The sequence below is a fragment of the Pongo abelii genome, chromosome 19 (genome assembly GCF_028885655.2).
Source record: "Pongo abelii isolate AG06213 chromosome 19, NHGRI_mPonAbe1-v2.0_pri, whole genome shotgun sequence".
In the NCBI taxonomy this organism is placed as follows: domain Eukaryota; kingdom Metazoa; phylum Chordata; class Mammalia; order Primates; family Hominidae; genus Pongo; species Pongo abelii.
In genome coordinates, this window is record NC_072004.2 from 49,773,150 (window position 1) to 49,789,364 (window position 16,215).

General features: G+C 51.5%; 2 protein-coding genes across 8 annotated transcripts in view; one reads left to right on the plus strand and one right to left on the minus strand.

Moving 5' to 3' along the window:
- The first annotated feature begins 4,094 nt into the window (after positions 1-4,094).
- Positions 4,095-8,359, plus strand: C19H17orf50 (chromosome 19 C17orf50 homolog). 7 transcript variants are annotated; one of them, XM_054536677.2, is made up of 4 exons: positions 4,095-4,247; positions 7,281-7,605; positions 7,706-7,869; positions 7,947-8,359. In XM_054536677.2, exons 1-4 carry the CDS (start codon positions 4,235-4,237, stop codon positions 8,117-8,119), a joined length of 675 nt encoding a protein of 224 aa, XP_054392652.2. In that variant the 5' UTR covers positions 4,095-4,234; the 3' UTR covers positions 8,120-8,359. The 7 variants fall into 7 exon arrangements, with proteins under 7 accessions (XP_054392652.2, XP_054392654.2, XP_054392656.2 ...); XM_054536679.2 differs by having other exon boundaries at positions 8,019-8,359; XM_054536681.2 differs by having other exon boundaries at positions 8,236-8,359.
- A 785-nt stretch (positions 8,360-9,144) lies between these two features.
- MMP28 (matrix metallopeptidase 28) overlaps positions 9,145-16,215 on the minus strand; it is a 29,712-nt gene continuing 22,641 nt past the window's right edge. Inside the window, exons 5-8 of the mRNA XM_002827268.5 lie at positions 13,341-13,586; positions 11,506-11,655; positions 11,028-11,195; positions 9,145-10,174 (exon numbers count right to left, since the gene is read on the minus strand). Coding sequence (XP_002827314.5) covers positions 9,780-10,174; positions 11,028-11,195; positions 11,506-11,655; positions 13,341-13,586 — 959 coding nt within the window. The 3' untranslated portion in view covers positions 9,145-9,779. The remainder of the gene's footprint in view (positions 10,175-11,027; positions 11,196-11,505; positions 11,656-13,340; positions 13,587-16,215) is intronic.

Below are 16,215 nucleotides of genomic sequence, written 5' to 3' on the forward strand. Positions count from 1 at the left end.
GGCAGAGAAAGAGGGTAGAGGGACCATGTCTTCTGCCTCCCACACCATCCTATTTGCAGGTCACTGGCCGTGGCAAGCCTCAGGGTTTTCTATTTCCTAAGAGGACTCAGAATAAGTCATAGGGCCTGTCTGAGTTGTTCTCCAGGGACAAGGGAAGAAGTATTTTCCTCCCTTGAGCATGTTTAAAAAGACTGGGCCAGACGCGGTGGCTCATGCTTGTCATCCCAGCACTTTAGGAAGCCAAGGCGGGCAGATCACTTGAGGTCAGGAGTTCGAGAACAGCCTGGGCAACATGGTGAAATCCTGTCTCTACTAAAAATACAAAAACTAGCTGGGTGTGGTGGCGGGTGCCCATAATCCCAGCTACTCGGAGGAGGCAGAATTAGCCACTGCATTCCAGCCTGGGCAACAGAGGGAGACTCTGTCTCAAAATAAATAAATAAATAAATAAATAAATAAATAAATAAATAATAAAAAGACTGTAGGAGACAAAAATGAAATTGTTTTATAACTTTATTCCATGAGTCCCACTTGATGAAAGTTACCAATTACAACTGGTCTAGGACAATCTTGTCAACCCTCTTTTTGCCATAAGTTGGTTTAGGAATGGGTTTGTGTTCCAGTTCTGGCCAATGAGATTGAAAGAGAAGTCTGTTGGAGAGCTTCTGAGAAGTCTCTGCCATTCCTTTTCTTTCTGCTTCGGTCATAGTTGCATGAAGCCACAATGCCTGGAGCTGCAGCAGCCATTTTGTAACCAAGAGGAGACAAGGAAGGCAAAGAGGAAAGGTGAGAATAAGCAGGGCCCTTAATAACTCCATCAAGACACTGAACCAATCCTGGAGCCCTTTATTAAGTAAATTAATAAATTTTATAAAGTTTGAGCTATTATTAGTTAGGCATTATGGATTTGACTAGCCAGTTACATCTTAATTGACATGATGCTGTAAGTTTAGGAGGCCCCATTCCTTTTCTCTATACAAATGTAAGATGTTGTTACAAATATTCCCAATCAAGTAGCACTTACATACTATCTTACTGGATTATTGTTCTTTGTTTTTCTTAATAAAATTTTTTTTAGAGATGGGGGTCTTGCTATGTTGCCCAGGCTGGAGTGCAGTGGCTATTCACAGGCACAATTATTGTGCACTGCAGCTTCAAACTCCTGGACTCAAGCAATTTTCCCATCTCAGCCTCCTGAATTGCCGGGACTATGGGTTCCCCTCACTGTGCCCCGCTTAGATATTATTTTCTCTTAAGTTATATTTATGGCCCAGCCAAAACTAATACTGCATTTCTGTGTTATACCTGTTAGAAGTTAAGGAGCTATTTATACTATTAATTTCAAAAGTTAAAATTTAATATGAAAAAATTGTAGCTTTACCTGTGATAACTGACTTTGTCTTGTCGTTTAGATATTATTTCTATAAACAGCAGAAAATAATGCTTGAGCTTGCCAATAAAATATAGCCCATTCTCTTCTGGTTTCAAACAGTCTCTTTTGGAGAGCGATTCAGTCAATTCTGAGTTTTCACTCATTACCGGGATGGTTTCACCCCTCTCAAGAGGTCTCCCAAGCTGATGTCTGAGTGCAGGAGGCATGCATATGTTCCTGGAGCTAGTGGGATTACCTGCTTGCTCTCATGTTTTCCATGAAGACTGTATTAGTCCTCTGTGAGATCAATTTCTAGTGTGCTGGCTGGGCACGGTGGCTCACACCTGTAATCCCAGCACTTTGGGAAGTCGAGGCAGGCAGATCACTTGAGGTCAGGAGTTCAAGACCAGCCTGGCCAACAGGGTGAAACCCCATCTCTACTAAGAATCCAAAAATTAGCCAGACATGGTGGCACACACCTGTAATCCCAGCTACTCAGGAGGTTGAGGCAGGAGAATTGCTTGAACCCGGGAGGCAGAGGTTGCAGTGAGCTGAGATCATACCACTGTACTCCATCCTGGGCAACAAAGCAAGACTCCCTCTCAAAAAATAAATAAAATAAAATAATAAAATAAATTCTAGTGTGCTTTTATGCTAGCATGGGTTGTTTGACAATCTGACTTTTTATGAAGGTCCCACAAAACCCAAAACAGCCTTGGGAAGAGGGAATGCACATCCTAAGGATGGATGGCAAAGGGCTACTGGGCAGATTAGGGTTGGGGAGGCAGGATGAGAAGAACGACCATGCCAGGGGACACTCTGTTGTGGTGTCTTGGTGGGATGGTCTTTGCACAGGCTCATTGGTTTAGATGTGCCTGCCAGGGGCATTAAATCTTAGTGAGTGTCTCAATGAGATTGCTCATGGTGCCAGTGTCCATGGGTGACCTCCAGCAGTGGCCTCCAAACGGAATTGTTCCTGTAATGCGATCTTGACTGTGTTCTTATTCGCCACCCTTCCTTGACTCCTATCCAGTTCTCAAGTCTTTTGGTCACTCTGTGAGCTCTCACTATTCTTTCTCTTTAAATCAACCAGAGTGAGCTTTTGAATTTTGCAATCAAGAGCCATGATGGCTACAAATGCTTTCAGTAAATTTAAGGAGAATGAGCTTGTTGGGAGACAATTCTCCTTGGGCCTTTTGTGTTTATGCATGTCTTGAAAGCAGAGGCCCTGACTTTTCAAGGGTTTTTGTATAAGTGAACAGTCTTGGAAAATAGACGTAGTGCCTCCTTTCTGAGCAAACAGCAGGTTTGCTCACTACCCATTATAAAAGATTCAGGTTTCCTGGCCAGGCGCAGTGGCTCAGGCCTGTAATCTGAGCACTTTGGCAGGCCGAGACGGGCAGATCACGAGGTCAGGAGATCAAGACCATCCTGGCTAACACAGTGGAACCCCATCTTTACTAAAAATACAAAAAATTAGCCAGGTGCGGTGACATGCGCCTGTAGTCCCAGCCACTTGGGAGGCTGAGGCAGGAGAATTGCTTGAACCTGGGAGGTGGAGGTTGCAGTGAGCTGAGATTGCGCCACTGCACTCCAGCCTGGGCGACAGCGAGACTCTGTCCGCCACCCCCCACTGCCCCCCCAAAAAAGATTCAGGTTTCCTAAGCTTGGGATTTCTCTAGTAATGCAAACCTCTGCATATACTGGTACCCATTGGCACTCATTTGTGTCACTCATAGGACACCGAAGCAAGGGAAGCTGAGGCAAACAGGCCGAAGTTGCTGCGCCACGAGTAATAAAGTCCTTTGTCTCTGACTTGGAGCCTCATGTTTTCTGGAAGCACCCATGAAACTACAACTGGTTAACATGGTAGCTTGCAAATAGGATAACATTTCAGATCCTTCACAGTTCTTGATAGGGTTGCCCCCTTGTGACTAGGAGATTCCTGGGGGCCAGGTCTGCTCTCTGTTCTCCAGCCCATCAACTTGCCTCCACCAAACTTAGACGCCCAAAGGAAAGGACTCCATCGCCCTCCACTCCAGACTTGGATGGAGGATCGCAAATCACTATTAGACTGGGCTCTCTTTGAGGTCAGCAACTTCATCTCAACAGATGGAGGGCTTTCCAGAGCTGAATCTGTCCATTGTCCATCTGCACATTCCTCTCTGTGCCAATATACTCCACTTCGAGTCCAGGAAAGGAAAGGATTTTCCTGAAGCTCCTTGATTTTACTCCCTCCCTCACCGCTGCCCCCCCACAAATACACAATATCCAGGAGCTATACCAGCCTGGTGCCCCAGTCCTACTTCCTACTGGACTTGGCACCATTCCCTTGTGTTCCTTGGTACTGGCAATGAAATGGAAATAGAAGTGGAGAGCATGGGGTGAAGAAGGATAAGGATAAGACAGGAGGAGGAGGACAGAATATAAGGATAAAAACAAACCCAATGCTTTCAGTGCTTCCCGTAGGCGAGGTAAAGCCTGGTACTGTATTACTATCTCTGACTTACAGATGAAGAGACTGAGGGTCAGAGAGATACCATGTTGAACATCAGATAACTTTTATATTTATGTGGTAGAGCTGGGATTTGAACCCAGTTTATTGGGGGCCAAAGCCATCCTCTCTTCCCCTTTAATGCCTTCCTAAGAGGGAAGGTAGGAGACACCTGAGTTATTAATGCTTTGGGAGGCTCTGGAAAAGGAAATTATTCCTGGGCAGAGCCTTATGGGCAGGTGAGGTTCTAGCCCTACCCCTTGTGATCTAATAGAGGCCCTAGACATGAGACAAAGTTCTATGGGTTCTGGGCACCCTCTCACATCCCAGTCTCTGATCAGGGAAAGCAGGGCACAGCCTTGGGAAGAATGGATAAGCATGGTGAGTGGGGCTGGAGGCAGGGTGGGGCTGGAGGGCAGGACCTCTTGACCCTAGCTTGGACAATCCAGCCCATCGCCATGAAGTCCAACCTTTTCTCAGTTACTCATCCATGTAGCTGCAAGCCCTCTCCTTTCCCCTTCCTGAATACTCCTTTTTTTTTTTTTTTTGAGACAGAGTCTTGCTCTGTCACCCAGACTGGAGTGCAGTGGGGAGATCTCAGCTCACTGCAGCCTCTGCCTCCCGGGTTCAAGTGATTCTCGTTCTTCAGCCTCCCAAGTAGCTGGGACCACAGGAGCATGCCACAACACCCAGCTAATTTTTGTATTTTGTATTTTTAGTAGAGATGGGGTTTCACTATGTTGGCCAGGCTGGTCGCGAACTCCTGACCTCAAGTGATCCACCCACCTTGGCCTCTCAAAGTCCTGGGATTACACGCATGAGCCACTGTGCCTGTGCCTGGCCTGTGTTTTTTTTTTTTTAGAAACAGTCTTGCTCTGTCACCCAGGCTGGAGTACAGTGGTGTTGTCATAGCTCACTGCAGTCTCAACCTCCCAGGTTCAAGTGATTCTCTCGACTTGGCCTCCCAAAGTGCTGGGATTACAGGTGTGAGCCAGCACATCTGGCTCCAGAATAGTCTTAACATCTGCTTCATCATCTCTACCTGCTCCTGTTCAGACCTTTGTCTTCTCTGGCCTGGACCACTGTAATGACTCCTAAGTGGGGTCTCCCTCTGTCTTGTCAGAGGGAACATCCTAAAACACAGTTTGGAACATGTCCCTCTACAAGAATGTTCAGTGGCTCCTCACTGCTGAGAGGCAAAGTCCAGATTCCATAGCGCAGCACTCAATGTCCAACCCTTTGTTTTCAATTCCTTTTCCTCCTCCCCTTCCTCTTGAAACATCTCTGGAACCCTTTTCTAGCTGTGAACTAGGCCTGGCCTTTTACAACCAGAAGGCTAGAACACCAATTATGAGCATTCCCTTTGCTCTTTAAATAGGATGGACTGGGATCAATAGAAAGGTTTCTTTTTCTTTCTTTCTTTTTTTCTTTTTTGAGACGGAGTTTCGCTCTTGTTGCTCAGGCTGGAATGCAGTGGCGTGATCTCAGTAAACTGCAACCTCCGACCCCTGGGTTCAAGTGATTCTCCTGCCTCAGCCTCCAGAGTAGCTGGGATTACAGGTATGCACTGCCACACCTGGCTAATTTGGTATTTTTAGTAGAGACGGGGTTTCTCCTTTTTGGTCAGGCTGGTCTCGAACTCCCGACCTCAGGTGATCTGCCTGCTTCGGCCTCCCAAAGTGCTGGGATTACAGGCGTGAGCCACCGTGCCCTGCCTAGAAATGTTTCTTGACTTTTCCATAGCAAACTCGACGAGTTGTGTCTTCCCTGCCTTCCTCCCCTCTTTCCTTTACAAACCTAGCTATCCAGATGTGACAGACACAGGATGCATGAAGCCTGGTGAATGTTTGCTGAATGGGCGGGGGACACCTTCTAGGGGAGGCCAGCTTAGTTTCCATGTCAGCCCATGAACTTCCTGCTGGGGCTACTGCTTGTAGTTGTAGTAACTGTGCCCTGAACAAAGGCACCAGCAAGAGGGGACAGTGGTGGCTGAAGTCAAGCCTGGAAGAAGGAAGAAGCGTCTTTTCCTAATTGGCTCACCCTAAGGACAGCCTCTTCCCAATTGGTCTGCCCATAGAGGGTCCTTTTTCCATTTCCCTGACTATAAGGCACCTTTTCTAATCATACAGAGGTGCTGTAAGCCCACCCGCCTGCCCACCCCACCAGCGGAGATGCTGGGCTTCCTTAAGGCAAGACCCACTTGGAGGAAGGAAATCCCGTTCAGAAAATAAAATATTCTATAAATAACCACCTATTAAAATGCGATCAGTGGCCAGGTGCGGTGGCTCACGCCTGTAATCCTAGCACTTTGGGAGGCCGAGGCGGGCAGATCACGAGGTCAGATCGAGACCATCCTGGCAAACATGGTGAAACCCGGTCTCTACTAAAAATACAAAAAATTAGCTGGGCGTGGCGGCGGGCGCCTATAGTCCCAGCTACTCGGGAGGCTGAGGCAGGAGAATGGCGTGAACCTGGCAGGTGGAGCTTGCAGTGAGCCGAGATGCCACCACTGCACTCCAGCCTGGGCGACAGAGCGAGACTCCGTCTCCAAAAAAAAAAAAAAAAAAGGATCAGTAAGCCAGGGGAGGTGGCTCGTGGCTGTGATCCCAGCACTTTAGGGAGACCTAGGCAGGAGGGCTGCTTGAAGCCAGGAGTTCAGAGACCAGCCTGGGCAACATAGTGAGACCCTGTCTCAAAAAAAAATTTTTTTTTTAAAATTGTGGAGACGGGGTCTCACTCGTCACCTAGGCTGGAGTGCGGTGGTGCAATCATGGCTCACTATAGCCTTGACTTCCCTAGCTCAGCTTCCTCTCACCTCAGCCTCCCAAGTAGGTGGGACCACAGGTGTACACCACCACGCCCAGCTTTTTTTTTTTTTTTGCAGCGAAATAAAAAGAGTCTCACCTTGTTGCCCACACTGGTCTCGAACTCTTGAGCCCAAGCCATCCACCTGCCTCGACCTCCCAAAGTGCTGAGATTACAGGCGTGAGCCACCATGCCTGGACTTAAAAAATTTTTTTGAGAAAGTATCGAGGGCCGGGCGCGGTGACTCACGCCTGTAATCTCAGCACTTTGGGAGGCCGAGGAGGGCAAATCACCTGAGGTCAGGAGTTTGAGACCAGCCCGGCCAACATGGTGAAACCCCGTTTCTACTAAAAATACAAAAATTAGCAGGGCGCAGTGGGGCGTGCCTGTAGTCCCAGCTACTTGGGAGGCTGAGGCAAAAGAATCGCTTGAGCCCGTGAGGCAGAGGTTGCAGTGAGCAGAGATCACGCCACTGCACTCTAGCCTGAGCTACAGAGAGGGACCCTGTCTCAAAATAAATAAATATATAAATAAATAATAAAATGAAAAATTATTCTGGACCCTTTCTCGGGGACAGCAGGACTGCCCTGACCTCCTCCCGGCCCGCAGGTGTGAAGACCCCCTTGTGGAAGAAGGAAACGGAAGAGCTCCGGGCCGAGGAGGCGGAGCAAGAGGAAGGGAAGGAGGGGTCGGAGGACGAGGATGAGGATGAGGACAACCAGAGGCCACTGGAGGACAGCGCGACGGAGGGCGAGGAGCCGCCGCGGGTGGCGGAGGAGGGCGAGGGCCGCGAGCGGCGCTCAGTGTCCTACTGCCCGCTGCGCCAGGAGTCCAGCACCCAGCAGGTGGCGCTGCTGCGGCGCGCGGACAGCGGCTTCTGGGGCTGGCTCGGCCCCTTAGCGCTGCTGGGCGGCCTAACAGCTCCCACCGACAGGTGACTGCGCGCTCCTCGACCGGGGCACGAGGGAGGCGGTGCCGTGGCCCCAGGGAGGAGGGGCGGCCCCAGGCACTGAGCGCCTGGTCCCCGCCGGCAGGAAGCGGAGCCTCCCGGAGGAGCAGTGCGTGCTGGAGATCCGGCGACGACCGCCGCGCCGCGGGGGCTGTGCTTGCTGCGAGATCCTTTTCTGCAAGAAATGCAGGAGTCTGCACATCCACCCAGCCTATGTGGCGCACTGCGTTCTGGATCACCCGGATCTGGGTAAGGCGGGGGCCGCTGGGAGCTCCTGAGCGCCCCCACTCCCAGCCTTTGTGCCCTCCATCATTTCCTGGCCCCAGACCCCCTACCGACCTTCTCTCTTGGAGCTCGGAGCCCTCTTCGAAGCATTCCACAGGACTGCCCCTTCTCAGCTGCTGCCCAGAGCGCCCCCATCCGTCAAGAAGGCCCACTGTTGGTGCTTGGTTCCCATCTGTCACCTAGCGCCCCCAGCGCAGAGCCCAGCATAACCTAGAGCCCGCTGTCAACAGCGCCCACCGAGGGCTCCCCGCCCCCACGCAGCACCAGCGCCACCGCACACCTGACTCTGTCCGCTCACACAGCCTCACCTTCACCTCTTGGGTATTTCAGATCCGCTCTGACCCAGTGGGCAGAGTCATCGCCTAGAGAAAATAACCTCAGGGTTCCCGCATCACTCTGACAAACCTGCCTCTTTCCCTGAAACCATTCAATAAAACCTCTGATCAAAGTGTCAGTGCTTTGAGGTGGCGCAGGTGGCTCCGCGTGGGGATGATCCTCCTGGGGTTCAAGCCAGAGGTAAAAGTGTGGGCAGGGAGCCTCTTCCCTCTCTACCCCAGAACGGTACAAACATTTGTATCCAAAGGCAAAGACCCTTCTGCCCACTGCGCAGAGAAGAAAGTGAACGGGCAGGGCCAACAATGGCCCTGGGGAGCCGAAGGCTGAACCCTTGCCAGACCATTCTCGCCTCCCCTAGACGCCCTGGCTTGCTGAGGTCAATGCTGTGCATACCAGGCACTAGCAGGTGTGGAGGGGTGGGAGAAGCCTGGAAAACCAGATGCTAAAATAAATGCTGGCATGGGTGGAGGCAGAAGACAGGGAGGCTGGGGAGCTGGTTCCTTCTCCAGGAATCCCAGCTATTCTTGGCCAGACAGCAGGAGCTTTGGGAATGCCGCGTGTGTGGCCTGGAGAATGGGGCCATTGTGAGAGCACAAGGCCACCCTCAGCCTGCGGGGCTGCCTGTTGTGGAGGCTGCATCCCCAGCGCCTGCAGTGTTGCGGAGCCCCAGGAAGGCCCCTTGACCTCTCCCTGCTGCACATCATTCTCCATCTGGCCTGGAGCTGCAAGGACATTTTGCTTTTTGAGGAGAGGCAGGCCCCCTCTCTCCATCACAGCTCTGCACACACACACACAGCTGCCTGGCCCTGGCTTGGATGGAAGAGCATGGCCCTGGCCTCCCCTGCACCCATGCCCACCTGCTCTCACAGCAAAGGATGGAAGAACTGCTCCAAGGAAGGCTGCTTCCTGCCTCTTGGCCCACCAGCTGAAGGCACCTCTTTATTCTAGCCCCAGACAAAAAGCCAGGGACTGGTAGGCCTGCATCAGTCTCCCTCCCACTCTGCGTCCTGACCCCACAAAGGGCCTCTGAGGTTGGAGACGCCTGTGCCTTCATCCCCAACCATGCTTCCTAGGGGTGGGGCCTCTAACTAAATATGACACCGTTTTTCAAGAACTGAGCCAGGAGGTCCTGAGTAGAAGGGCACAGTCTTGCAAAATGGTCTGTAATATCTCTGTTGAGTTTTTCATCCCCCTGCTTGGATCCCAGTGCTGTCACCTCTTGAAAGGAACTGTACCTTTAGCAGAAGAAACAAAGGCCTGGGGAGGATAGAAGTCCTTGGAGGAAAGGGCCAAGGGATCTGGGACCCTTTTTTGCTTTTCCTAAGATTGATCCCACCCCCACCTCCATGTGGTGGGAACAGACAAAGACAATGCTGCATTCTTCAAGGAACAAAGGCAGACAGACTTCCAGATGGAGGCTTTGCTGCCCGGTCTTCTGCAGAGGGACTCAGAGGCTTCTAAGATGGGTTCTGCCCTGGGGGTGGGGAACATGATTTCGCCCTGAGAGCACCACCAGTTTCGGAGGTGAGGAGGTGCCTTCAGAACAGGGCGCTCCCCGAGTTGGCATGCCAGCAGCCCATCCAGGGCAGCTCGGTGGCCCAGCGGCCCGAGGTGGTCGCCCGCAGTTTGGCCTGGTCGAGGCGCCAGTAGCGGTCGTCTCGGAAGAAGATGATGGAGCCATCAGGCCTCGGCAGGGCGCCGCTGACCTCCTCAGGGATGCCTCCCCAGTCCTGCAGACTTCGGGGGTAGTAGGGCTCCACTTGCAGTCCCCCTCGGGCCAGCACGTAGTAGCGGGCACCCTTGAAGAGGATGAGGCGGCGCAGAGGAGGGAAGAAGAGGGCGGCGTCGGGATGGCGGGGCAGGCCCCCTGCCCGGCACAGCTGTGGGAGACCCCACACTGGCTTGGGGCCCCGGAACCTCCAGCATCGACCCCCTGTGGGGAATTGGGAGAGCCAGGGTGAGCTAGAGGCTGTCACCCATTGGCCCTCTACCCCACCTCTGTCCCCCATACCTCTGCTCTCCTTTAAGCTGGAGCCCACGATGGTTGGTATTCATGTCAATCAAACGGATTGCACTACAAATTAGTTATAAATAGCAGGCTGGTAGTAGTGACTCCTGTTATTGTCTAGACTTCCAGCAGGTGGCAGCAGAGGGCAGATAGCCCCGAAAGGAAGGCCCAGAGCTTTCTCCACTGCCGTCGTTACTAATAATTATATGAGGGCAAGGATTTTTGTTTCATTCACTGCTGTATCCCTAACATATCCAACCATGACTAGTGCATACAAGGCATTCAATATTGGTTGAATGAATGAACAAATCAATGAATACTATTTACCTAAGTATTACCATGTATCTAGTAAGATATTGCACACTCTTCAGGCAATATTCTCTTTTCATATTCCTTCCCCAGCAAATCTGAGGTATTGTTTTCCCCATTCGAGAAATGCACACTCTAAAAGTTAAGCGACACATCCAACCCCACACAGCTAGGATTCCAAGGAAGATCCAGCTCTTTCTGCTGAATTGCAGAACTCCAGAGCAGTCCTCTGCTTCCCTCTAGACTCCTCTCTGAAGCTCTCCCTGGGACCTTGACACTTGCTGCTCCCTAATCCATCCCTGAAAGGTATCTTCTGATAGAGAGTCTTCCCTGGGGTCACAGGTTCAAATTGGAATAGAGACTCCACCACGGACTCGTGTGAGGGTCTTCCCCTCTTTTGTCCTCTTTTGACCTTGGGCTCCTTCCCCTCTCTACGGCTCAGTTTTCCCAGCTGCCCCAGAGCCAGTACCTTTGAAGAAGTAGAAATCTCCATCCTCCAATGACACTGCAGCAGCCTCAATGTTGGGGGACAGCCCGACCCACCTTTCCTGTAGTGGACGGGGCTCTGAGACGTTGCCATCAGCTGCCACCTCCCAGAAGTGGCTCCCTTTAAAAATGTACAGTTGCTGTTGCCTGTCTGCCCAGAGACGAGAGAGAGTTGAGGAGTGACCATCAGCTTCCTGCTGTCTTTCCAGGGAAGATGCCGTCCTGGAAGCCAGTTTCCCAAATGGACAAGCGCAGGGTATGGTGTGTACAGTTGGCACAGGGGGGAAAGTGGGCAGGGAGAAGCAGTGTTTTCCTGGGTGTGGGGTTGCTACCTGCAGCGTGCCTGTGGCTTGGGATTTCTGGCTTTTACAATCCATCCCCCCACCTTGTACTACAGCTCTGGAGACCCTAAGAGATGTGGAAGGAGAGAAAGAAGCAAAGCACCAGTGGGACCTTCTTACCAACAGTGATGGCATCAAAGGAAGAGTGGCAGTATTCAGGGCCCTGCGTTTCAGGGCGCCTTCCTTGGGGGCTGTGGGAGTCCCAGGCCTCAAAGTCAGTGAACAGCTTTCCTGGGAGCTGGATGGCCACTGAGCCCCCTAGGGGCTTCCCTTTGTGAGTAAGGAAATAAGAGAGAGAACACACATAGGGTAGAGGGTATGCTGTGCACTCAAGACCTTCCCTTGGTTACTTTCATGATTATCTAATATGAGGGGCAAGGAAGGAGAGTGGGAATGGGGGTTAAGAGTTGTTCCTGGGCCAGGAGTGGTGGTTCACACCTGTAATCCCAGTACTTTGGGAGGCCGAGGCAGGCAGTTCACTTGAGGTTGGGAGTTTGAGACCAGCCTTGCCAATGGTGAAACCCTGTCTGTACTAAAAATACAAAAATTAACCAGGCATGGTGGTGCACACCTGTAGTCCCAGCTACTTGGGAGGCTGAGGCAGGAGAATCGCTTGAATCCGAGAGGTGGAGGTTGCAGTGAGCCGAGATCATGCCACTGCACGCTAGCCTGGGTGACAGAGCGAGACTCCGTCTCAAAAACAAAAAAAGAAAAAGAGTTGTTCCTGGTTGTTGGTGCTAACCATCAAACTAAACTCAGGAATCTTCTTCTACCCAACATCCTAGGACAGAGGAACCTTCTGAGATAAAATCGGAGTGGGGTATCAAGCAAGGGAACTAAGCGGGTCAGGGAGTCCTCTTCTCTGATTCCTGGGCAACACAGGTGTCATGAGGGCAGAGTCCAGAGACCCAGGCTGAGATAACTACAGCAATTATAATAATTACATCACTATCCTTCACTTATGAGAGGAGGGAAGCAGAGTCCAACAAGCTTATTGTTTGGTACCATCACCTGAATCCCAGTCTGCAATTTCCTAGCTGCGTGACCCTAAGCAAGTTACCTAACCTCTCTGAGCCCCATTATCTTGATCTGTGGACAAAAAGATGCATGCTTTATGGGTGTGTTGCATGTCAAGTGCCTGGCCCATGGTAGGTACTCATGAAATAGTAGCTGTTAGTATTACAGGGTATACGTTTCTTAGGCTACAAAGCATGCTCATACCCAGTAGCACAACAGCCCTGTGAGGTAAGTAGGACCTCAGTTGTTATCCCTTTTCACAGAAGGTAAAACTGAGGGTTCACGACGGGAAAATGCCCAAGAGCATCTGCTAATCAGGGATGGAAGGTGACTTGAACCCAGGCCTCCGGGCTCTGCCCATGGCACTCTGAGGGAGACAGCCCTGGGCTGAGATAGGTCCCAGGGCAGTAGCACTGGCCCACCCTGGGGAAGAAGACCTGGTCTGAGCCCACCACCAGGCAGAGGTGGGCAGGCTTTGGGGGTAGGGGGCATCAGCATCATGGTGAGAGAAAGGCTGGGGTAGAGCTAGTGGCTGGGGCAAGAATGAAGGCTTTGGGGTCTGGGATCGGGGAAGAGGTGGGCCAAGGATTGGGTATGGGTGATGGGGCGGGGACGTGATGTGAGCGGGAGCTGCGGGGGCTGGGGGTTGGGCAGAAATCCAGTAAGTGGAACGCAAGGGGCGGGGTTGGGGGTACTGTGCACAGGAATTAGTTGGGACTGATGGAGAGATGAGGGCCATGGACTCGGGGGAGCAAGAGTCCGAGGTTTTTCAGATTTGATGGGTGGCATGGGGCTTTAGAATTGGGACGAATCGGCGACAGGGAGGCCAGATCTATGCGTTTAGGATGGGAAATCCTATTTGAGGAGCCGGCGTTCAAGGACAGGAGGCCTGGGGGGCAGGGGTGGGACCAAGAGCAGGGCATGTCCTGGGGCCTCACCATACAGGCTCTGCACGGCCAGCACGTCGTCCCAGCTGAGCAGCGCGTCGCGGCCCAGCCTCTTGTAGTAGGGCGCCATGAGCGCGCGCGGCGCGGGCGAGTGGGTGAGGCCAAGCGTGTGACCGATCTCGTGCGCCAGCACCACGAACAGGTTGCGCCCGCGGCGGCGGCTCAGGGACCAGCGCTCATCTTGATCGAAGTGCGCTTCGCCGCGGCGGGGCAGGAAGGCGTGCGCCAGGGCGCCCCCTGCAGGCGGGGCAGAAGGTCAGTGTGTGCCAGGGCCCACGACGCCCCCAGGTACTCGCGGCCCAGCGCAAATGCCACTGGGGTGTGTGTGGCTGTTTTCTGCTGTATAGTTTCCCTCCTAAAATCTGGCAGAACCTGAAGTGTGCAGAGGTGAACAGATGAGTAGGCTGTGGACGCCTAAGAGGCACTGTGGTGTAGATATGGCGTGGGCCCACCAATTTGGGTGCCATTCCTACTTTTACAATCTACTAGCTGTATGACCTTCAGCATTTAGCTTAACCTCTCTATGTCTTAACTTCCTGATCTGCAAATGGGAATGATGATGGTGAGCTTCTTCCTCACAGAGTTGTTCTGAATAATAAATGAATGTGTGTGTGTGCGTGTGTGTGTGTGTGTACATGTGTATTACAAATGATGCAGCAGGGTGTGGTAGCTCACGCCTGTAATCTCAGCACTTTGGGAGGCTGATGTGGGAGGAACATTTGAGCCCAGGAGTTCGAGACCAGCCTGGGGAACAAAGCAAGACCTCATCTCCACTAAAAAACAAAAACATTAGCTAGGCGTGGTGGTGTGCACCTGTAGCCCGAGCTACTTGGGAAGCTGAGGTGGGAGGCTCTCTTGAGTCCCAGGAGGTCAAGGCTGCAGTGAGCTGTGATTGCGCCACTGCACTCCAGCCTGGGTGACAGAGTAAGACCCTGTCTCAAACAACAACAACAACAACAAACACGAAACAACAACAACAAAAAAGTGATCCTTGGAACAGTGCCTAGCACATAATAAGGGCCACTTAAGAATTACTTTCAGGCTGGGTGCGGTGGCTCACGCCTGTAATCCCAGCACTTTGGGAGGCCGAGGCGGGCGGATCACGAGGTCAAGAGATCGAGACCATCCTGGCCAACATGGTGAAACCCCGTCTCTACTAAAAATATAAAAAGTAGCCAGGCGTGGTGGCGGGCGTCTGTAGTCCCAGCTACTCGGGAGGCTGAGGCAGGAGAATGGTGTGAACCCGAGAGGCAGAGCTTGCAGTGAGCCGAGATCGCGCCATTGCACTCCAGCCTGGGTGACAAAGCGAGACTCCGTCTCAAAAAAAAAAAAAAAAAAAAAGAATTACTTTCAAAAAGATCTAGGAGTAGGTATAGTTACCCCTAAAAGGAGGCATGATGGGACCTTCTGTTTCTTGATTTGGGTGCTGGGAGCGTTCAGTGTATGAAAGTTCATCAGGCTAAACTTGAGATGGTTCACTTCTATATGTATGTATATTTTCTTTCACAAAAAGTATATATAAAATAATTAAAAATATATACTTTTTATGAAAGAAAATATACATACATAAAAATATATACTTTTTGTGAAAGAAAATATACATACATATAGAAGTGAATATACATATATATATATATAAAATTGCGTTCTTGCCCTCCTCTGCCAGGGCACCTCTGGGGGGCCTCTCTCTACTTCTAACAGGAATGAGCAGAGGGAGTTGGGCCGGATCAGTGATTTTCAAGCTTTTAGTGTGCCCCAGATGGAGCTTATTAGATGTGCAGGTGCCAGGGTACCACCCCTAATGATTCCCCTTCCACAGGGGCAGGTGACCCTGACACAGGAGTCAGAAAACTGCACTATGATAAAGTTTGCATAGAAGCTTGTTGAGGGTCCCTCCAGCTTTGCCTTCTTGGACCCCAGGCCAACTGGGACTGGCAAAGATGGGGGTGCTGGACTAAAACGAGAGCCTCCTGGGGGCATGGAAAGTCAGCCGCATGTAGGAGGAATACATGCCTATTTTGAATATGTCTCCAGCTGTTTCGAGCACTGTTCACTCTATTCAACTCTCACTGGGAGACGGATGGGCAGGTTTGGGAGAGAAGACCACTATTCAAAAAGACAAAGTATCTGTCCCAAATCAGAGGACTGCTTGGGGATCTCGATGTCCTTACTCCCAGTACAATGCTGCCTTTACTAGGTATGGATAGAACCATGTCAGGTAGATCACGTGGATGAAGTCAGTTACAAATAGGTGCATGTGTGCACTACATGTGGATTCTTGCAAAGCCTAAATTTCTCCTGGTCCTAACCCAGGCCCCAGCAGCAGGGCCTGGATGTGGGCTTTGCTGTAGGTAGGCTTGACTGAAAGCAGGAGGGTGCGAGGGAGGTGGGGGCTTAAGTTCCCAGGCCATGCAAGGGCTTAAGTCCCCAGCTTGAAGGGGTCTGATTAGGTTTCCTTTCTTCATTAGGAGGGGAAATGTGCAAATAGCCTATATTCAGGTTCTGAAGGCTAGCGTTGGGCAGAAGGGGAAGAGAGCGGTTTAAATTGCAGCCAGAGCCTTCAGGTTGGGGACAAACAGAACTATCTGTGGTATAGGTATATGAAGCACTTCCCTGTCAGGGCTGTCAGGAGTAGGGTGCCTCTTGCCCTGTGGCAGCGGCTGTGGTAGTTAGGGGTGGCGGAGCAGTGGTGGGCAGTGGATGTTTTTTAGGGCTCTGGAGTGAACATCCACTCTGGAGAACAAGAGAAGCACAGGCCTGTCTAGAGGCAGAGGATGGATGACGGAACCTCGGGAGATTCTCCCAGAATGCATAATACTCTTGAGAATTTGCAAAGCACTTTCCTTGCAGAGCTTCATCTGACTGT

Coding starts and splice junctions, on each gene's coding strand:
- C19H17orf50 (XM_054536677.2), top strand. Junction 7,606..7,705: donor CTAACAGCTCCCACCGACAG/GTGACTGCGCGC, acceptor CCCCGCCGGCAG/GAAGCGGAGCCTCCCGGAGG. Junction 7,870..7,946: donor TCTGGATCACCCGGATCTGG/GTAAGGCGGGGG, acceptor TCCTGGCCCCAG/ACCCCCTACCGACCTTCTCT.